This window comes from Furipterus horrens, unplaced genomic scaffold (genome assembly GCF_987537825.1).
Source record: "Furipterus horrens unplaced genomic scaffold, mFurHor1.1.pri manual_scaffold_15, whole genome shotgun sequence".
Taxonomy (NCBI): Eukaryota; Metazoa; Chordata; class Mammalia; order Chiroptera; family Furipteridae; genus Furipterus; species Furipterus horrens.
Window position 1 is genome coordinate 18,691,541 of NW_028327185.1, and position 22,916 is coordinate 18,714,456.

Genomic DNA, 22,916 nt, shown 5'->3' on the forward strand with positions numbered 1-22,916 from the left:
AATTATCTAGTAGCTACATTAAAAAAAAAAGAAGACTGTAACATGAGTTTAAAATATACTTAATTTAATTCAATATATAAAAAATATCATTAATATGTAATGAACCTAAGATACCATTAATGGGGTGTTCTGCACTCTTTGTTTTCTTATGAAAGCTCTAAAACCATGTGCGTTGTACAGTTTCAGCACATACAATAGCCACACGTGGGTGGGGGCTGTAGTCGTCGGTGGTACGGAGCCAGTAATAGCAAGCTGGTTATGCGAAAAGGCAAAAGTCCCAACAGAGGGTAATTAAAACAGAAACTTACATTAGGGACCTCACCCGTGTGACCCTCCTAAGGATGAGAACAGCTGGGGGCCGCTTTGTGAAATTCCTTTCTCTTAACATTCTTGGAGACCTGAAGGGTTCAGCTTCTCCTTATGTGTACCCACATGCATTTTTATTTTCAGGGCGGGCAGCGAAGACAGCCCAGCTCCACTCAGAATGGAGCCCACTGCTCAGGACAACCTGTGCGTGTCCATCACCAGACGAGACTGGCTTCTTCAAGAAAAGCAGCAATTGCAGGTAAGCAGGCCAAGAATATTCAAGAAATAGGAAGCCTTTTTCTTATCCACTTAAGTCAACAGCGGCGAAGTGGTTCTTGGCTTGAGGAGTGATTAGCGCTGGGCTGTCCACGGCGAGTACAAAGGGCAGGGCCGGTGGGGATGAGGACCGGGCTCGTAGGAGTCTCGTTACAAACGAGGAGCTGGCGCTCGGTGGCTTTTGTGCAGGTTTGATGTCCCTCATTACCTTTGAATGTGCTTCCCTGCCTGCCAGGCCAATTTGTCACCTCTTATCATTTTGACCTTTAGAAGATTCTTTACAAGGCAGAAAGAAATCCTTTATGAAATTCCTATCGAGTTGGACTGAGCAGTTGTGAGGCGGTGGGGTTGTAAGTTGTAAGGACCAGGCAAGGCAGGCGCATCTGGGAATGACGCGCAGGCGTCATGTGGGAGCTGCGGGTGGCCCTGAGCAGTGGACGGATCACCCAGGGGTTAGAAATCGGGGGCAGCCCTGAGCTAAAGCCAGGGGAAGGGGCCAACTGGGAGCTCTGGAAGTGGATAGGGCCCCCAGACGTGGGGGCGCCTGAAGCTGGATCTACACCTGCTGGAGCCTGGAGGCCTTGAGGCAGGAGTGGGGAACAAGGAGGACTAGAGGCAACCTGACTTCTGGGAAGAGCACAGGACTTGAACTCACAGGCCCAAACCTGGGCTTGGGCTCTAAACATCAGCATGAACGTAGGCACGTTCGTGAGAGCTTGGGCAAGTCACCAGATTCCCCTCTCCCCACTCCCCCATGCAGAGTATCCGAGTATGCTGTCCGAGTCGGCTGATCCAGGTGCCTAGAATAGCAAGGCGGCAAAGGAGGCAGAAGCCATCGCAACGGGAAAATATTCTCCAGGAAACCGAGCACTTACATATTCAATGAGCATCAGTGCAGAGTTTGGACAGCTGGCAGTGTGAAATCTGGCTTTTGGCTTAGTCACCAGTGAAAGGCCAGCCCAATGCCAGACGATGTCAGAGTACTCAGAAATAATTGTAGCCCAGGGTACCCGGTGTTTGAAGAGTGCGCTCTTGGCAGAACTCCAGGGGGAGATCCATCTTCACTTACTCAGCAGGTATTTACTGAGTGCCTGCCATGTGCCAGGTGCAAGCATAATAAATACCTAATTACATACGTAGTGTTTTATAGGTGGTAGGGGCCACAATGCACAGACCAGATGATGGGGGCGGGGCATGGGTGGGGTCTGCTTGCTGAGACTTGCTGAGAAATGAGAGCGAATTAAAAGCTTGAAGGAGGAGAGGGAGCAGGCCTTGCAGAAGTCCCAGTAAATGTGTTCCCAGCCGAGGGAAGAGCCGTGTGGAAGCCATAGTGGGCACGAGCCCCAGGTGTTTCTCAGGCAGCCAGGAGGCCAGGTGGGGAGAAGAGAGAGAAGTTCAGAGATAAAGGGGCCTTTGCAGGGACTTGGGCTTTTCTCTGCTCGGAATGGGGTACCATTTTGCCTTCTGTGTTAAGCACAGGGTGTAGGGCCCTGTGGAAAACAGAATGGTGGTTCTTCAGAAAATTGAAAATAGAATCACCACAGGATCCAGCAGTTCCACTTCTGCGTCTGTGCTCAAAATTCAAAGCAGGAACTCAAAGGGATACGTTCAGAGCAGCATTATTCACGACAGCCAAAAGGTGGAAGCAACCCAGGTGTCCACGGCAGATGGACGGACAGACACAATGCGATCCATCCATACGATGGACTATAATCAGCCTTAAAAAGGAAGGAAGTTCTGACACAGGCTTCAATGGGAATGAACCTTGAGGACATTATGCTGCGTGGACCAAGCCAGTCACAAAAGGACAGATACTGTGAGATTCCACTCATATGAGGTCCCTTAGAGGAGTTACATTCTAGAGACAGAAAGTACAACGGTGGTTTCTAGGGGTCGGGGGAGGGATAATGGGGAGTTAGTGTTTAATGGGGACAGTGTCAGTTTTGCAAGGTGAGAGTTCTGGAGATGGAGGGCGGGGATGTTTATACAACAATGTGAATTCCGTTGAACTGGATACTTAAAAATGGCTAAGATGGTAAATTTCATGTTACATGTATTTTACCACAGTTTAAAAAATATTTTACCACAGTTTAAAAAACTAAAAAAACAACAACAACAAAAAAAGAAAAGAATAGGGTATAGGAAGTCAAAGGTGGAAGCAGGAAGTTAGTTGGGAGACATGTCAATAACACTGCTACTTTCTTCTTCTTTTTTAATCTTCTCCTGGGGACATGCTTATTGCTTTTTTAGAGAGATGGGAAGGGAGAGTGAGAGAGAGGGAGAGAAACATCGATGTGAAGGAGAAACATCGATCAGTTGCGTCTCGCACACGCCCTGATCAGGGACCAGGGGACCAAACCTGCAACCTAGGCAGGCACCCTGACCAGCGTCTATAGCACGGCGCTCCCACCAGCTGAGCCACACCGTCCAGGGTGTGTTCCCTTCTTCCTAGTGCGTCTTGGTAGTGGATCCTCGGTAGTTCTTCAGTATTCCTGCTCCCCAATGGGAAGGAGGGTCAGGAGGGAGAAGTTGTAGGTCACCTAACCTTGAGGATGAGAGAACATGGGTAGGAGATGGGGAGGCCCCCAGGGTTGAACTGTGCTCTTATCAGCCAGAAACCACTGCATGGAACATGGGAGGATGTTAATTTAAAGAGTCTCATTTTAAATTCAGGATCCTATGGGCAGTGAGATGATTATCTGCTCTAACACATGTGCGCAATGGGTGTGCAGTTACCTGCGGTTCGTTTTAATCGTCGACCTCAAGACTGGATAATACTCTCTGAAGTCTTTGGATTTTGGTTTCCTCTGTTAGTGGAAATTAAATATAGTTAATGTTTTTATGAACTTTAGATGGCATAATGCAATCTGTGGCATCTCATTATTCTTTCAATCCTGTGGACCCAAGAAGCTAGGATTTTCACTCATTTTCTATGTGCTAAATTTTCATGTTTGGGAACAAACCAATCAAAGGTTGTTTGCTTTTCCTTTTTGATCTGTAACTTGTGTTACCTGCTTAGCTCCTATCTCAGGTATGTGGTGTTTGCTGCCCTGTGCTCTGGCTCTTCCACGTGAAATAAGTCATTTGTATTTTTTCTGGGTTGTGCCAAGTGAAGTTGTTGGCTCACCCCCGTAGTTATTTAATGCTCGGGAGGAAATGCTTTTCTTTATGCCAGCTAATCAGAAATAGAAAGCTGGCATGCTTTTTTCCAGTTCAGCAAACCTCCCCAAATCTGCCTGCTGCAGAAGGGGGACTTCACAGCTTCCGTGCATAGGACAACTCGCCTTTAAACGACTCATTGTCAGCAGAGCTGTCTGCCAAGAGCAGGGCTAATTTATAAAATCTGGTCTCTCCTTTCTCTGCAGAAAGAAATCACAGCCCTCCAAGCCAGGATGTCTGTGCTGGAAGCAACGGATCAACAGCTGAGGAGGGAAATAGACTTGCAAGAGCGGCTTCTCCTGTGGCAGGGCTGTGACCTGAGTCCCCTGATGGGCCAGCTGTCCCCTGGCGAGCTGCAGGAGGTCCGTGAGGCCGTGCAGGACACCCTGGCCTTAGCCAATCAGATCCCCCTCCCTGCAGGACCCCCCGAAACCATAAGGAGGTACTGGTGATTTCCTAACTGATTTTGGATTGCTCACCTCCTGAACCTGTTGTTTACGGAGTTGATTTTGTTTGCTGTCCCTCATATAAAATACTTTCCTAGCAAATCCATCTGGTTATTAATGAGAGCTGACATTAATCGAGGGCTTACTGCGTGCCAGTCACGGTGCTGAGCTTTACTCTATGAATTGCTTCTGTCATGCTATCCATTTTATAGATGAAGAAAAGGAAGTTTAAGATGGTTACTACTTTGCCCAAAGTCCCAATGAATAAGGGCAAAACTGACAAACTCCTATGCATTGTTAACTTGAGGCCTTGTTTCTTGTCCACTTACTGTGGAATGAGACTTGTCCCTGTGTTCTGGGTGGTGAACTCCTACAAGTTACCTTTCTCCCCCTTGCTGTTCAGGAGATCATAATCCCATTGGTAAAGACAGAACTCACACTGACACCTGCTAGACGGAACGCACCTGCAGCTGGGTAGTGAGGCCTGCAAGTGCCGTGGCTGCAGAGCGTTGGGAGGGGGAGGGAGTGTTCTGCTCGGTTGCGATGCTGAAGGAAAGACTTGCTCGGACTCACCGTCGGCGCTGGTTGAGAATGTGGACGCTGCCATTTGACCGTCTGGGCTTGAATCCCCGTTCAACCACTTATTTTCTGGAGCCACTTACTGTTTGGGGTATGGGATGGTGATAATACTGCCTACCTTATAGGGCTGTTATATGGATGAACAGAGTTAATAGGTTTTTTAAAAAAGTGATTTTTAGAGAGGGAAGAGGGTGGCTGGGGGCGGGGGGGGGGGAGAGGGAGTTGCTTAGGACTTCCTTCTGTTCCCCTGCCAGCCTGAAGACTTCCCTGCAGAAACCTAATTCCATGGCTCTTGTCCTGGAGACTTGACCTGGAGACTGGGAAGAGATTTGGACTATTGCCAAATTTCAGCCAAAGGAAACAAACCATTGAACTTGGCTCGTGCTGCCCCTCCTGCGTCTTTGTATGCATCCTTGCACTGTCTGCATCAACCTCTGGGGACCTTTCCTACCCCGGCTTCCCTTGTTGTCCTGTGGAACTCATTTCATACTCACATACATACCTACACGCGTGTACATATATAACATGTATAGTACAAATATATGGTATGTAATTATATGTAATATGTGCATTCTAGTATACATTATATATAATGTATAAGATGAAACGTGTGAATTTATTTTTATATTTATAAAAGCAAATATGTATATGAGGCTTACAGAGCTCCCCTTTTTGGCCCCACCAGCCAGATGTGCCCCACTTACTCTCGCCTTTCTCCCCTGATAGCACAGAGGTTTGTTAGCCTTGCTCCACCTCCCAACAAGCTCTCTGAGGAAGGAAGTTAAGGCTGCTTGTTTTGAGCCGAATTCCTGGGAGATGCCCTGCAGGTGTGCCCTGTGCCGGTACAGAGGGTACGCATGGCAGAGGGAGGGCTTTCTCACATGAACCCACGGCGTTCAGAGCGGCCTGGTGTGGTACGGGGAAGCACCTCTGGCCTTGGGGCAGCGCGAGGTGTGTAGGTGCAGGTTTTGATGGGTCAGCTTCCTTTCTTCCACATAGGGAGGCGAGACCTGGTGCTGGTCTCTGCCACTGTTCATGGCCTATTGGAAAACCCACCATCATTATGTGGGCTTTCCATGTAAGAAAGAAGATACATCTTTTCCAAGCTGGTCAACTATGGAGCAGACTCTGAGAAATGGAGCATTTGAAAGATGATGTGGAGTCCATGAGATTGCTTGGTCTGTATTTTTAACTAATTGTATACAATCTCATTAACTTAATTTTTGCTATGAGGTATTGGGTAGCTTTTAAAAAATGCTGACTTGGGACATGAATCCATAGGGGCCCTGTGCAGAAGAATGCATCTACTATGCATCAATAACTTTTTTTTTTTTTAAATGAGAATAGTGTCTTCTTAGGCCAGATGGAGAGATCCAGAGACAAATTGTGAAACAGGAAAATCTCGAAGTCTTACGAGCACAGGTTGCTGGGACTAGTATTGTTACAAAAATCTGGAGAAACTAGACCCTGCAACAATATAACTATTATCATCATCCTCTGTAAAGATTACTTCTTGAGGCCAGCTATAAACTCAGGGTGTTATCTGGGTAGAAGCTGCTTCTGATTTTACTCAATCAGTAACGTGCAAGATTGCCTGCTGTCACCTGAGAGGACAGAGCAACGGGTGTCTCCACACAGGCACCCTGGGGAGACAAAGCAGGCACCTGGTTCAAGTCAGAGCGGTCGCCAGGGTTCCACAGAAAGTGTGTGGGTGGAGGAGAATGCAACAGAGCGTGGCCGTCCCAGAGGAACTGGAAGTTCTGTTTGTGACGTGAAGTTTGGAACTAGATGGTGCTGCAAGTCCTTTCTGGAGCGAGAATATTTTGCACTTTCAGATTTTGTGGAAGAGGTTAAAATAAAACTGCTTTTAAAAAATTACAGCAATTCTGTTCCTAATAGCCCCCAAAGAGGCTCCCCTGCAAAGTCCCTTGGGTCGACTGACCATCCAGGGGCCACGTGCTCTAGTTCTTCCTCTTCTGAGTAAGTCGTTGCTGATGACCAGCATGCCACTGGGGCGTGCGGAGCGGGACTGGAACTCGTACTGCAAGTGCTGAGTTTGGTTGGGAACCCCACTCACGAGTGCGTCTCCCATTCCCATTGGAAAGTCATCATTGCAGGCAAAGAGAAAAGTTGACCAAACCACACCTCGGAAAAGAAGGGAAGGATTTGCCGCTCCCTCCTGTTTGGGGACAGATACCACTCACCCCAAGATAGCAGGACCCTGACTTCTGTGTTTTGTTGAGAGTATTTGAGAAATTCAAGGGAGGAATCTCATCTTACTTACAGACTAAAAATAAATTCTTAATTTTGTTGAGTAAATTTACTATGAGTTTTAAAAAACAGAACAAACAAGGGTGAAAGAGTGGCTGTATATTTTTAAATATTGTATTTTAATATTTTCTAAATTCTCCAGGCTTTGTTTTCTTCAATGAGTTTACAACATGGGTCTATCATTATTATTATTTAGGTCATTCTTGGGAGGCTTGGAATTTGTAGACTCATCCATTCCTCTGTCATAACTTAGGCATCAGGTTAATTATTTTCAACTACAGCCGCACGGATTCTCAAAGATGGGCGATAATAACCTTAACACCATAGTAGCAGGTGCCAGTACCATGGCTGCAGATCAGTTCTTGGCATATGTCAGTGCAAGCAGCCAATTTTAGAAGTTTTCCTCCTGGTCCTTTTCAATTTTTATTTTCCATTATTATCTCCTTGAGAAGTGTTCTCTACTTAATTTCTTTGCGGTTTGGGTGTCTCCTACAACCTTCTCTTCCCTTTCATCAGAACTTCTGATTCGGACACATCCCAAGAACGCTTCCTGTTTGTAGGCTGTGTGTTCCTGTTCCTAGTTAATTCCTCAGATGTTAATTGAACTCCCCAGATGAAACAGTTCCTCATACCTTGAGCTCAAGGATTAAAGCTCACCGGCAGGAGGTGGATCTGTTCTGCTCACTGAGGCCCCTTTCAAGGGATGCAGGGAACAGTCCCAGGTTGGAACTGTCAGCTCACTGCTGGCTGGGGGTTCAATTGTTCAGAGCGCTCTTTCCAAGCTGCTGATGCGTGCGTCATCTCTTCTGTGCTGATCCCCAGGATGCTGGGGACCGAACCGGAACCTCTGGGTTGCTTTTAGGTACTTGGGGTGGGACCTGCTCCAGACATGTGGGGATTGTTCTGGCGAAGGTGTTCTCCCTGGCTGCCACCATCCTTACTACTGTGTACTTCTGCAAACTTGGCAAATTTCCTCAGCTTCCTCTTTGAGTCATATTGATATTGGTGTTTGGATTCCTCATTCAGTTACTTGTTTAGCCAAATGGACATTTTTTCCTGCTCTTCATTCATCTCGTTCATCAGTGGCCTATTTTTGCAGCCTTGATCCAATAAAATGCATGCATTTTTACCCACTGAGGCATTTTAGGAAATGAAATTGATGACATTCCTCGGTTTTGGGAGTCCGACTGATCTATTGCTTTGTCAGCAGATTTTGGAAGCGCCTGAGAGAAATGTAAGGTGGGAACGGTTTCTGCAGGCTTTAGTTGTGCATATGCTCATTCTTAGCCAGATGGCAGGTAATTAAAGATGATTCAGAAAAGCATAATTAACCCAAAACGGAAAGCAAAACCTTTTGGACAAACTTCATAGTTGTAGAAAGCACACATGCTTAGAAATTTTTGAGAAACAGCATATATTAAAAAAAAATTGGTATTGAATGGAAATGCAGGCAGTTCAGGGTATTTCTTGAAAACACCCTGGGAGCAATGGGACATGACTTATTAAGTTGTCGGAATTAGGAAATCTGAAGTCGCCTTTGAATCACTTAATAAAATAAACCCAGAGGTAGGAGCATAGGCCCCGTGGGTTATAACGTTTGCAGCTTTGAAGTCACAGGAGTTTTGTGGAGAAAAACTCTGGAGCCCAAGAGCTGAAATCTTGTTTGAATGTTTAAGTACATTTGGTTATGGAAATAGTTGAAAGCCCACTTGGTTACCAGTCTTTAAAAAATAAGAGGCCAGTAATTTATTTCTTATCGTACGCAAAAAGGTCTCATTAAACAACCTGGGGGAAGGGGTGGGAAGGGGAGGAGTTAGGATCTGAACAGAAGGCCGCTCATAGTTTTACCCCTACTCTCACTTCTACTTTCTTCAGTAACTAAAATCTCTTGTAGAAAAAATGTCTGTGAGTCAAAGTGGTTCTGGCATATAAATTACAGTTTCAGTTTGGAATAAAATTGTTTGAGAGGCAGTGAGAAAGAGGTCATTGAATTAACACTAGGAGTACTGGGAGACGCCGAATGCCAAGTTAATTGGATGAAAACAAAGCGGTGACGTTTGATGGAACTGGACTAGGTGCCAGCTGTGACTGTAATGTCAGGCCGAGTTTCCCAGTGGGGATGGGAACTGGCAAGAGATGGCATGGGGTGAGGGTGTGTGTGTGTGTACACATGTGCCTGCATGTGTGCTCTGACTCATGCCAGCAAATTTGGAAGATTCTGCAAGTCCTGTAACTTCGTTACCGTGGCTCTTTTTCTCTGTTCAGGATCTTCGCTTCAGCACCTCGACCCCAGGAAGTCGCTTTTCCTTTCTTTCTCTGTTATTTTTTTTAGGAATACTTAATAGCAATTACATAGAGGTATTTTATTAAAAAGAATTTGTGCCCTGGCCAGTGTGGCTCAGTTGGTTGATTGAAAGGTTGCTGATTTGATTTCTACTAGGGCACATGCCTGGGTTGTGGGTTCGATCGTCGGTCGGAGCTGGTGCGAGAGGCAACCAATCCATGTTTTTCTCTCACATCAATATTTCTCTTCCTCTCTCCCTCTGTTCCCTTCTCTTTAGAATCAATAAAATAAAAAAAAATAATAAAACGAGTTTGTGGTCTTATAAAATATGACATGTCAGCCTCAGTTTGCTGAGTTAGGACTTGACCACGCAGACTGCAGAGTAAGAGAGTGTAGCCTCTTAGTTAAGGTTCAGACCCAGCATCCCTGAAGTTCAGAGGAGCATCCATTGGGGATTTGCATCACGAATGTGATCATATCCAGAGAAAGGATCAAAGACTAAAAGTCTCACTATTTCTGTCCCTTTTTGCTTTGGTTCTTTCATTTTGTCTCCTTTGATTGGGCCAGAGGGAGATGTCAATTATATTTACTTTATCCTAGTCACAAATTCTTGTGCTTTGGATTACTCTAAAATATCTCCTTACTCTATAAAGGTATGGTTCTTTGTATGAATGATTTATTAAATTGTTATACTTCGTTCTCCCTAAGATCCCCAAAAGAGGAGCTAGCTGTGTGATGAGCATGTGTGTTTGTGTCTATGATGCTATCATGCTTCCGTCCCGCCACTGAACAGGAGAGAGATCCCGTGCTGGGCCAAGGTGGCGAGGGTGACCAGTGGAGGTCCTGGAGCTCTCTGCCTGTCCCAAGAGTAAATGTCTCAGCTAACCAGCCTGGTGGCTTTTACCACCACGTAGAATGGCTTGTTCCTGATGAGAGTACATGCCCTATCATGCCTTTACCAGATCATCTGAAGCCTGTCTCTGGCTGTGTATGTCCCACTGGTGACATGTGACATTATCAGCTGTGAGGAGAGAAGGGTCCAAGGGACGAAAAAGGCCAAGGAGATAAAATCTTGCATTTCCTAAAGCTGTTTTTACTGTCATTTTCTTAACCACTTGCCCCCAACAGAAGGTTCGAGGACTGAGCAGTAATTGGCAAGGTTGTTAATGTCAATGTATTTTCTTTTTTAACTCAAGACCCAAGTGGTGCCTCTGCTAAGGTAGCTGTCATTTTGCCCTTTATGTCATTTCTAATTTGCTTCAGGAAAAGTCTCTCATTCTTAAACTTATTTTTACTAAACAAGGCACGGGATGGAACTGGGATGGAGGAGGGCAAGGAGAAGGCTAATTTGTGGAGGCAGTTTATGTGTTTCTAGGACACAGTGTAATTTGATCTGAGACAACCGTTCTTATTTGTCATAACGGTTATGCAAACTTGAAAGAAACACAGGGACTAGTTTTAATCATTGAAGCACATGTAACTTTCTTAGCGAACATTTAACTTGTCTAATTTGGTGGTTTTCAATAGTATTTCGGCTCCTGGAAACATGGTTCAAGGGCCACAGCGGGTTTGGGGTCCATGTGACATCATTTTGCCCTAGACCGGACAGCTCACCTCAGCCAGAACAGACCGCCTGCTATCTATTGTATACAATACAGTTCTGTGTAAAATTTGTTTAAAAGAGTTCTACCACTAAAAATAGCTCGAGAACCACTCGTGTGGCGTGTAGATTATTCATATTGTTCTGCCCCCTGTTGCTTTCATTTGGCGTCTACCCCAGGGACGCAACTAATGTTAATATTAGCCTGAGCAAAACATAATTAGGCAGGTAAATCTACTGCGAAAGCTAATATAGTATAAATTAGATAAATTAGGTATAAATCAGATCAAATATAAAACAACGCATTCAATTATCTGCATCACTGCCTCCCTGCTCTAACGTGGATCTCCGAGAACAGACTGATTTTCTTTCTGGGAAAGACCAGAGCGGAGCCAAGACCCATGGATTGTGTAACCCTGGAAGGTGGCGCTCGGCCCGTTGAGTGTTAGGTAAAGGTGCTGCCATGTTGGTCAGCTAAGTTTTTAGGGTCAGTAACTGGACACACTACCCATCTGTCGTAATTGTTGATGCCTGCACCAGTCTTTGTGTGTGGCTGGGAGAACCTATTTATAAGATACTATGAAATGCTCATATAGGATCAATTTTGCGGTGAACCGACAGGAGAAGTTATTGGATGGACGGACTCCCACGGGCCTGGCGAGGTTTGAAGTCTGGAGAGCAGGTGGCAGCAGGGAGCAGCTCTGGTACAGGCCCGTTGCTGACTCTTCCGCGCTTCCCTCCCCAACATCTCCAGGGCTTGGTCTGCTCCCACTCTCCATGCTAGCTGCCACTCAGACCTACCCCCCTTCAAAACATTCGGCCTCCCTCCAGCCGGTGGGGATTCCACGTGCTGTTTCTACCATCCCCGTTGAGCACGTGGATCTTTGTCACCTTGTGACTCCCGATTTCAGAAAACTCTGCTGCCACGTGCCCTGCTGCTTCTCAGCTCTCACCTCCTGCATCTGGCTGGCCTCAGTTTGACAGGGACGCCTTCGTCTGCTGAATGGAGGTCTGCAGCGGTGATGACGTCGGTTAGAATGGAACCACGCCAGTTCTGGGGATTTGCAATGGAAACGGGGTTGCTTGTGCTCAGAAATCACAGGCTGGTGGAGGTGATGATATTCAAACCAGTTTGTACAGTTGAAGAACAGCAAACTGTTCTTTGCAACCCCTGCCATGGGCTCAACCCCCCAAAACTTACCCCAGAAAACCTGACCTCCCCTTTGCAGCTCACTGTGTGACCAAGGGGCCACTGCTCTTCCAGTACCTGTCCCCTTTTGTTCCATTTTGAGCTTCTGTCTGGCAGCTGTGGAAGGCAGGAACCATGTCTTTGAGCTCCACGTTTCTAACTTACTAGGTGCCCAATAGAAATTGGAAGAGTTAACGAGCCTGTGGATGGACAGATGGACGACAGCTCCAGATCAGACGCTCTCACAGCTTTGTAGTATCACGCAGTCAGAGGCCCCATCCATCCTTCCCTTCCTGACCTCCTTCGCTCTGCAGGCCCTGGGACCTCACCATCCGGTTTGGGCTGAAGGCTCCTGCTGGCTTATCACATCAGTGCTTCTCCTTCCAAACTATCTCTCAGTGCTGCCCGGTTAATTTTCCAGAAAACCCCATTTCTACCTGGTTGCTCTCCGGCTCAAAAAATGGAATGATTTCCCATTTACTGTGGGATGAAGCTCAGAAATCCTTAGCTGGCCTTCGGTGCTGACTATAGACTGTCCTTGGTGTTCCTTTGAAAATGATTGTAATTGTAAATATTCCAAACACGGTGAAAAATCCAGCAGATACTCATTTATCGCCCACTGAGATTAAACAACTATTAGCATTCCCCCCTTTATTTTCCCAAATAAATAAATATTACAGATGCAGAAGAACCTCCTCCTCCCATCCTTCCCACCTCTCTCTCTATTAGAAATCTTCACTCCCTTTTTCCACTTTATCTCACAATTGACTGTGAACCATTTGGTCCAGTTGGGTTCATCTTCTCCCCAAAATTTCATTCTTCCTCCTTTTTCCTTTGAGGCTCTGTTCTTTCCAGCTCCCCCAGTAACTTTCCTACCAACCCCCTAGTTTCTAAATTGCTACACAAGCTATTGTCTCCATTGCCTGCCTAGGGACGATATTCTGCCTGTGACAGTAGTTAGCTAACAGGTTGATCCATTATTGGGTTTCTCTTCCCCTAATAGCAACGCATTCATCTTGCTTTATACTGTACTTGATTGGCTGCATGTATCTTCTCCATTAGGTAACAGCGATCTGCATCTTAGTTTCTTCATTCATTCGTCATTCTGCAGATATTGACTGAGTGCCCACTTCTAAGCTCCAGGAAGTGTTTTAAGCACCGAGGACACAGGAGTGAACACAACAGACAGTTGTGGCACTTGTGGGACTCACATTCCAGTGGGGGCAGAGAGGAATTACATGAATGAATGAATATGTCAAGGTGAATAGTGGGAAGGGGAAGAAGAGGCAGAGAAAAGCCAAAAGGGCAAGGGAATTCTATTTTAGATGTAATTTACACGTAAATACATGTGCCTCCTGTATGCTCCACCTCCCTGCTTGACACAGAAGGCGCTTAGTACAAATGTGCACCCAGATCGATCAACTTGATTACTTGCCTGCGAAACACTGTCCTGGGTAGACCATCATCTTTTGGAAGGTAGTTACAGGAATGTAAATTTTAATCCTCTGGTGCCAGGAGCACATCTGGGTTGTTCCTTCACTCTATCAGTAGATGTGCCCTGTGGAAGCAATAACAAGTTTTAATATTGGCCCAAGTTAGGCACAATTAGGGGGGACAATCTGCTTCCCAGCAGCACATTAACTCCACAGTCAAGTGGAACTGATTGAGCATCGTCTTTCCTACTGGTCTTTAGCCATTGGACTGATGGAGGTCCAGTGTTTCCCAGGGTTTTTATATGGGGTGGGATTGAACTGTGATACCAAGAAGACCAATATCTTTCTTTAATTCTTCTAGCCTCCAGGAAAGGATAAAACCCCTCACCCTGTCACTTAAAGAAATCACTGCGAAGGTAAGTGCCTTCATATGCCCATTTTCTAAAGAAATCTCTGGAGTTTTCTTTTGACTTCATTTCACGTTTGGCTCAGGGAACGCGTGGGCTCTGGAGAAACACCGTTCCTTCTGCAGCCAAGTGCTGAGCCAGCAGTGCCAGGGCTGGGCAGCTCCATGGGGGAGCTGGCTTGCGGGCCTCCCGGGATGGTCGGCTCGGCCTTTGCTTCAGAGGGAGCAGAGCTGGGGAAGGACAATGACTGCTGACGTGCACAATCGAATAAATGCCTTTGCTGTGCAAGCCTTTCAGGATGGGATTGACGTGAGAAATCAATTACTTTTCCTCCCAGGAGGGTGAGGTTCAGGTTCCTCACAAACACCGGGAAATGGTAGAGAAGGTGATTGTTTTGTAAAGTTTTCAGATTGACTTCAGAGTCAATTTGCCTATTGCACCTGCCACTTATGCTTCACATCAGGCTTGGTCTGGGTAGAAACAGAGCAGTCCTTCATCACACCCCAGGACAGCGCCGTCGACGCAGCTAAACAGTCGTGTCTGGTTGGTTAGGATAACCACAGTCTACAGAGCAGAACCCTTCCCTGTAGAGATGCTTATAGCCGACCGAGTGATTGACAAGCTGTGAAGGTGGAGCAATTACTCTGTGAGTTATCACTGAACGTGGGGCGGAGAGTGGGGTATGAATCGTATAAGATGGTCGAAAGGTGAAAAGAACAGGTAACTGAGCAGAGAGTGAAGCTGACGAGAGTCTGCTGGCCTGGAAGGAATCTCTCGTGTTCTCAGTGTGCAGGGAAAGAGACCAGGAGGACCTGCCAAGGGGCTCGTGGGTCACACAGCTGAGCCGAGATTGGGGCTGTATTGTTGGCAGAAATCTCCAATTACTCTGGCCCTTCTCCCAGTTTTTGTGTCTAATTCATTTCTGAAAACAGCATTTAATGATTTTGCTAGAACTCACACCGCATGGCAGCAGTTTGATGAGCTATTATGCAGAAAGGAGACCTCCCTTTTAGGTTTACGTCTTGACAACACAATGGCATTGGGCCCAGGGACCCAGATCCCAGAGAACTTCCCAGGAGTGTAGGCCCAGAGAAGGGCTGGATGAGCCCACCTGAGTCCCCAGGCAGAGCCTGGGGGAAGGGCTCTCATCTCAGCCTCCCCTGCTGAGTGACCTGAGACAGCCCCGCCCCCACCCAAGCCAGCCCGACTGCAGGGGTAAGGGAGGCTGCCTCACTTTGCCAATTTTCTCCTGGGAAGCAGGAGGGGTTAGGGTTTAGGGAGCAGACCTGAACTTCTGCCTACTAAGTCACAGCCATGTCACCCACTAGTCTCCACACCCTGTCAGTGTCTGCCTCTGTGACCTCCCAGAGGAGCACAGCGGGGTGAGGACGGCAGCTGGTGGACGCGTTCCTTCTCCTGAATCTTCAGCTATAAATACGTGCCACTTATCGGTGCGTTCTGATTTCTGCAAAGAAGTAAAGGGTGGGAGGACTCCTGGGTTTGCGTTGAGTGTTGCTGTGTGTGCATTAGGCCTGTGTCTGGGTCCCAGCAGCGGGTGTGTGGGTGCCAACCTTACATAACATAGATGGTGCTTGTACGTGTGGGTTTCATGGGACACATTGTGCGCACACACGTATACACACATGCATACTGCTTTCAGATTTGGGGATGATCTCCAGCTCCCATTAAAGCTACTGGATTTGTCCCAATGCAAGAAGTGGGTAGCTTTGTGTGCATACCTTCTCCAATGCATTCACAGAAACTTATACTTCCCTTGTTTTTCCATAAGATTAAGGAGCTCCCTGCGAACCAAGTGTTGCTGGTGCGATTCCCAGTCAGGGCACATGACTAGGTTGCATGTCAGGTCCCCAGTTGAGGGCACGAGTGAGAGGCAACCACACAGTGATGTTTCTCTCCCTCTCTTTCTCCTTTCCCCTCTCTAAAAAAATAAAATAAACAAATAAATTATTAAAAAAAAAGATTAAGGAGCTCATGTTTAAGGTTTTAAGTGTAAATGGAAAAGCTCCATTGATAATGAGTTCCCGAGGGTCCAATCTTACTTGGAAATAAAAAGGAGATGCACGTTTTCTGGGGTGTATGCATGTGTGTGTGTGTGTACAGGTGGGTATGTATGTGGGCAAATACGTGTGGCGAGGGGCGTATATTAGTCTGCAGAGAACTGAAACAAAACTGCCCAGTCACACAGGATAACTTTCCTTCCACTTTGGACTTGACTGACTGGTGACCTTGAGGGGAAAGTCACAGCTTGGCAGTGTTTTCTTGACTTAGTGTATGAGTTATAGAGCTGATAATCTTTTGATTCTCCCTCAGAGAGAGAGAGAGAGAACCTTCCCTCCACTCACTGCGTTTCTTCTACCCTTATGGGTCACCCAAACCAAAGGCAATTAAGGGATAAATGAGATGGAAGAAATAGTGGGAAATAAATGGGATATCTGGAGGTTGGTAGCTATTAGATTACATCCAGCAGTGCCTGAAAGAATGTACTTTGCAATTGAAAAAGGTTCAGAGAGGTTGTTCCTTATTAACAGTGACAGTTTGAAGGATAGATTTGCTTAACAAAGGAGAAACTGACCCAATTATGATTAACAGATCCTGTTAACTAAAATCAGAAATATTGGATATGAACTGGAGGAGACATAAGACTTACGGCTGGTGTTCTGGAGTTAACAGAAATATCCTGGGGCTTGGATGGCTTTGTTGGATGAAGGGAGGGGGTATGTCAGTCAGGGGGCGCAAAGGCCGCCTGAGTCTTTGCTCTGGGGGATGGTGACCAGACCGTCTTCTTTTTAACTCCCAGTTCTGGCCTCCTGACAAATCCCAGGGCCCTTGAGAGGGTCTTGGATTTGACCACTTTGTTCGTGTGGGTGCTCAGCCCTGCGGATACAGCCTTTTTGGAGAGGCCAGCATGCTATCACTTCATCTAGAGTGAGTTTCATAAAGAGATTTGGGAACTTGCTGCTGCTTATTGGAAAAGACCCTGTTTAAGGCCGTGGGAGACATGGTGGAACATTGTAGGCCGGATGGCAAGCTCTGCTTTGATTTTAAGGCCAATTTCAATTTCAGTCTGAGATAAGTGAAACGTTTCAAGTTGACGGTATCTAGCAAGACCTAGATTCTTCTGGGAAAATTAAATTTTGTTTTTTCTTTGGGCTCTGTGAACTAAAATGGCTTAATTTCAGTTGTTGAATGGGATCTTATATTTTCAGCAAGAAGAGAGGGATGCTTCCAGGGAACATGCTTTGTGGGTCACCCTCGAGTGTCCCCATAGTTCCCCAGCTGTGCTATATGCTTCTGTTGCACTGGAACTTTAGCTAAGTAGCTCATTAATCTGAGTATTGACATCAATTGGACATGAAGTTTTGGCCTTAAACAGAAAAGAAAACTTTGTGATGTTTTTGTTGCAAACAAAGTAAAAAATAGCTTAAGACATTTGGGAAAAAGAAACTGAGATTTAAAAATTTTGCTATTTTTGAAAAAGCAAAGAAAAGTGTGTAGTGTGTGGAGTGTCCTGGAAAAATAAATGGTAAAACCTGAAAATCTTGCTGCGATCTACTTGTCTATTTTTCAACTCTGACTTGCCCGCAAGTATCTGCCCTCCAAGCCTCATCGGTCAGCATCTACCGGGGTTCTGTTGAGCCTCCCCATCATCTCAGGCCTGCGCCCCTTTACCTGCTGCCTTCTACGTGCCAGACACAGGACAAAGTCCCTGCTCACATAGAGCTTGTGTCCCAGCAGAGAGAGACAATAGGAATAACAAAGGAATAAGAACAAATAGCGTGTCAGCTGGAGAGGATGCTATGGAAAAATGTGAAGCAGAATAAAGGCAGGAAGGGAGGGAGAGGTCTGTTTTTTTCTTAATCCTCACCTGAAGATATGTTTTTGTTAAATTAATATTGGAGAGAGAGGAAGGGAGAGAGAGAGAGAGAAAGAGAGAAACATTGATGTAAGAGAGAAATATTGATTTGTTGCTTCCTGTACGCGCCCCAACCGGGGATCAAACCTGCAACCTAGTCATGTACCCTGACCGGGAATCGAACCTGCCACCTTGGTGTGTATGGGATGATGCTCCAACTAACTGAGCCACGCTGCCAGGGCGGGGTGTTGCTTTAGGTAGGTGATCAGCCAGGCCTTTCTTCCCAGGAGATGTGTGAGCAGAGTCCTGAAGGGTGTGAGCGGGCTGAGCTACCTGGGGCAAGAGTATTTCAGGAGGAGGGAGTAGGTGCAAAGGCCCTGAGGAGTGGTGGGCCCAGTGGGAGTGTCATTTTACCCTGTGGCTGTGCTGCTGCGTTTGCTCATGTTAGCTTCGTGTGTGGGTGTCCTGAAAGGTGTAGGACCTCATGTTTGGAATATGCCAATGCTTGCTTTACTTTGCCCTTCCCTCCCTCCCTTTCTTCCTTCCTTCTCCCCCCACCCCACCTCCCTGCATCACTTGCTTTTAAGAACTCTCCTCCAGTTACTTTTTATCACCCCCTTTCAGTACTTACAAACCCAGAAATCTCTGACCTGGCTGCTCCGCTGCCTTCTGATTTTTACCATGATGATTCATGGCTATTTTGTCTCTCGCTCTAGGTGTGTAGAACCGAGAGACTGTGCAGCACTCTGAGGAAGAAGGTGAACGAAATTGAAACCCAGCTACCAGCCCTGCTTGAAGCCAAAATGCTCGCCGTATCAGGTAACTGGAAATAGAGGAGACATGGAAACAGTCGATGTGGACTGATGACCACCACCATCCATGTTTCGTCCTTGGTGGACACTCTGCCTGTGACTTAAGTCACACTCAGACACTGCTGAGCTTTTCTGGGGAGTTTCACTAAAACCCATGGTCTTCTCATAAAGGGATGGGTAAGACTTTGAAATATACATATGTGCGTTTGTATAGGTACCATATTTTGGACTTCTGCTTCCTGTTTCTTTAAAACTTTAAGACTAGACGTGCTGTGTGTGCCACAGCATTCTAGCCAGTGTTTCTGTAGCGTTATGTGTCTCTACGTGCTCAGTGGGGATTACTGGATGTGATCAACCCCTTCCTGTAGGTAACGGGAGACAAGGTGATGCAGCCAGTGTAACAACCTAGTCACAGATTCTCAACGGATCATAATCCCTCCTTAATCTGGTAGTTATTAAGGGATCCATTGCTCCATTAATTAGTAGGTTGAAAGCCTGAGTTTCTGAAAATAGTATCTTACCCTATCCTTTGAATAGAACTTCTAAACATTCTGCTGTTTTATTTTATTTTATTTTTACAACAACTACATTAAGTTGGTGGGAGAGAGACAGATCGGGGACCTCAAGGGACAGATCAGGAAACTGAGGCCCTGGGCTACGCAGGTTGGGGTGCGAGTCCAGGGGTGACACATGGATATTTAACCCAATTGGATGGTGACATCCTCAAGTACTCTCTGAGTTTTATAAGTTGAATGAACCCACAGCTCATCAGCTTCAGAAAAATCATAAAAATTTAACAAAAAGATATAATAATTACATGTATGGGTTTTAAATGGCATTTTAAGAAGCAATACAATAATTGGCAGCTTCTGCTCTCCAGATCATTAAACAAGTAATGTTGGCAGCTAATGAGCAGTTGCATTCCTGGTGCAGTCGCGGGGATTATTTACAACCAGGAGAACAGTGAAATGGGAATGGGGGCCTTGGCTCTTAACAGCTTCTCGTGCCATTTACTTGGAATTATGGCCTCATTTGCTGAGAAAAAAAAAGAAGCGTGAACACCGTCTTGCTTCTGAGTTAGGGTTTTGCCTTTCTCAGTCAATAGATCTTTCCTGGGAGGACAGGTGGCTGTGTCTCTAATAAGCCCAAGGGAGGGGAGGTATCACTCAGGCCGCAGAGAGAGCCCTGTCTTCAAATGTGAACCGTCTCTTTTCTGAACCCCAGAAAGAATTCTTAGGCTGGCGTATTGGATGTGGGACCTGGGTTGTCTGTTCAGTTCTTTGATCAGCCAGGAAATCGATGAGGCCTGAGGTAACCGGACTGGGAGCTCACCGTGTGGTCTCCCTACTTTCAGGTTGTTCTTTAGACCTTTGATGATGGGCCTTCCAATCAATGGCTACCCCAGGGGTGGGGCAGGCGGCAGGGTTGCCATCATTCTCTTGCAACTTCTGCATATAATGTGATGTCTGTGTCCTTTTGAGCTGCACCCCACAGCAGGGAGGGCCGGAGGAAGGAGAAGGAGCTTCCCTTAGGGTCCCGACGGTCCTACTTTAGTACCTTCAGAATGGCAAAGCCTCACTCCTGTAGACAAACTGCTCCAAGACCAGCCTCTTCTCCATCTTGGGCTATCTTGTGGATGCTGAAGGCCACACCCTTGAAATTCTTAGAAGCCCTAGTGGGTGGAGAGGATCTTAAGAAATGCCTTTGAGACTGTACAGAGCCTTTCGTCCGTCTGTCCGTCTGTCCGTCTGTCTGAAAGTTTCTATGATTCATGTCTTACATCCCCCATCTTGGATTTGGTCAATGGAACGAGGTCTTTCTTTCTTTCTTTCTCTTTTTCTTTCTTTCTTTCTTTCTTTCTTTCTTTCTTTCTTTCTTTCTTTCTTTCTTTCTTTCTTTCTTTCTTTCTTCCTTCCTTCCTTCCTTCCTTCCTTCCTTCCTTCCTTCCTTCCTTTCCCTCCCTCCCTCCCTCCTTCCTTCCTTCCTTCCTTTCTTTTTTTGTAAAAGATTTTATTTATTTACTTTTAGAGAGAGGTGAAGGAAGGGAGAAAGAGAGGGAGAAAAACATCAGTGTGCGAGAGCTACATCAATTGGTTGCCCTTCACATGCCCGCATCTGGAGACCTGGCCTGCAACCCAGGCATGTGCCCTGACTGGGAATCGAACCAGCAACCCTTACGATTTACAGGCTGGTGCTCAATCCACTGAGCCACACCAGCCAGGGTGAGGCCTTTTCTTAATTTGAGAATCATTGGCTATCTGCAGAGACTAGGAATGAGAAATAGTTTTATTTTCAAACTCAGCAAGTCCTAGCTTCTTTATATTGAACAGAGTATTCTTTAACTCCCCTCTCTTTCCTTGCATCGTATCATAGGCAACGACCAGAAGCCATTGGGCACTTCTATATTCTGCCTAGGATCTCCTTGGCTGCGTGATGAACTTCATCCAGAGCTCTTTTCTCTATTACCTCAGTTGACAATGTTTCCAGACTTTCTGTCACTACATTACAAGGGTCCCACTGCATCCAGCTGCCAGTGATATTTTTCTTGCTTCCCTTTCAGCCTTCATGGAGGCCTGTTCAGCTTCTACCTGGTCCCAATATCAATACCTTCAATTTTAGGGGTTTGTTCCAGCAGCACATTACCCTCAGATACCACAATCTGTTCATGTTATTGATTGCTGCATAGCAGACCACTTCAAGACTTAGTGACTTAAAACACCACCCGTGAATGTGCAACCTGGCAGGGATAGATAGGATCATTTGACTGGGACTGGACAATCCACTTCCAAGGTCATGTGTACATATGACTGGCAGGTCGGTCGGTCTGCTGGTTCCTGTCCCTGTGAGCCTCCCTGTTGCCAGTGTGGCTTCCTTACAGCATGGCTGCCAAGTTCTGAGAGTGTCCCAAGGACAGGAAATGGTAGTTCCTTATTTCTGAAGACCTTGACTCAGAAACTGGCATGTGTGTCTGTTAGTGTGGGGTCAGTTACCCCCAAACTTATCTTGAAACAACAGACATTTGTGATATCACGCAGTTCCTGAGGGGGAGGGATTCAGAAGCAGCATAGGAAGTGGCTCTAGCTCAGGGTCTCATGAGGTTGCTGTTACGATGTGGGGGTGGGGCGACAGTCATCTTCCCAGCTCCCTCTCCTGGGCTGGGCCATAGGGCCACTCCTGACATGGCAGCTGATTTCCCCAGACCAGGTGATCTGAGAGTGAAAGCAAACAGGACAGAAGCCACCGTGCCTTGTTAGAACTCCGTTTCCGAAATTAGTGGGAAAAGATCTGGCCAGGAGGTGACCCCTTGGCCAGCTGCCACGTACTGTGAAGGTTCTTGGTTGATGCATCTGGAGCAAAAGGGCCGCAGTGGCATCTACCTCCCTTATTACAAGGTGGCTTTGGCCCCTCATGTCTGTGCAATCTCCTGCCCACTGAAGTAGGATGAACTATTCCTTGGTATTAAGGATTCCTCTGTCCGTCTGGTTTTCAGGGCTGAGTTCAAAGCATAGAGTCCCCAGGCCATTTATTGACCTGAGCCCTGGAGGTCTGCTCACTGTTATGGCTGGATCCCGCCCAGTCGGCTGAACCAGGGAAAAGCGTGTCTCCCCGAGGCCTGGAGCAGGTCTGCTCTAACTGCCCACTTCAGGCCTCCTGCCCTTGGGCCTCATCATGGACTTTCTGGGTCAAGGTTGAGAGGCCTCTTTCCATAGAAGGCAGCCCCGGGCCCACCTGGTTGAACTGGCTGCTGGAAATGAAGTGACAGCAAAGACCTCGCAAGGCGCTCCGTGACAGGGACCTAAGCCTCCATAAGGGCTCGTTCACCTCTTTGCTGCCCTCACTGAAATCTCTCCCCCTGCCCGGGCCCCTCACTACGCTGTTGGCTCCCAGGGAGCTGAGTGAGGGGACTGGCTCAGAACCTTGTAGAACATGTGTGGTGGCTGTAAGGCTGACACGGGTCTGTGGCTAAGGTGTCAACAGCAGAAGTATGGGCCTAGCTTCTCTGGAACTGTCCTAGGTCCTGCCTGACCACTGGTCGACTCTAGCGATGAGTGCTTGTGTCTGAGCTCAGTCACAGCTGTGGTCTCCTCCGTCCTCCTCCAGGTCCCAGGCCTTTTCCTGCCAAGAAGCAGAACGTACTTATGGGGCAATAGCCCACGTTTATGACTCAGCACCAAGCGTTCTTCCTGCCTGCCACTGGCCTTCCGTCTCGGATTTGGGGTCAGTACTGCTGCGGAGATACAGTCCTGGACAGGCCCCCAGGCCCTGTCACGGAGCTCTAC

The 22,916-nt window shown here is 46.8% G+C and overlaps 1 protein-coding gene across 2 annotated transcripts in view; it reads left to right on the forward strand.

The window, feature by feature from the left end:
• The window catches only part of DISC1 (DISC1 scaffold protein), a 247,429-nt gene that overhangs the window by 85,594 nt on the left and 138,919 nt on the right, over window positions 1-22,916 (forward strand). For both annotated transcript variants that reach the window (XM_090263358.1, XM_090263359.1), the window contains exons 5-8: window positions 451-565; window positions 3,948-4,183; window positions 13,905-13,959; window positions 18,541-18,643. In XM_090263358.1, the coding sequence (XP_090119484.1) occupies window positions 451-565; window positions 3,948-4,183; window positions 13,905-13,959; window positions 18,541-18,643 (509 nt within the window). The remainder of the gene's footprint in view (window positions 1-450; window positions 566-3,947; window positions 4,184-13,904; window positions 13,960-18,540; window positions 18,644-22,916) is intronic.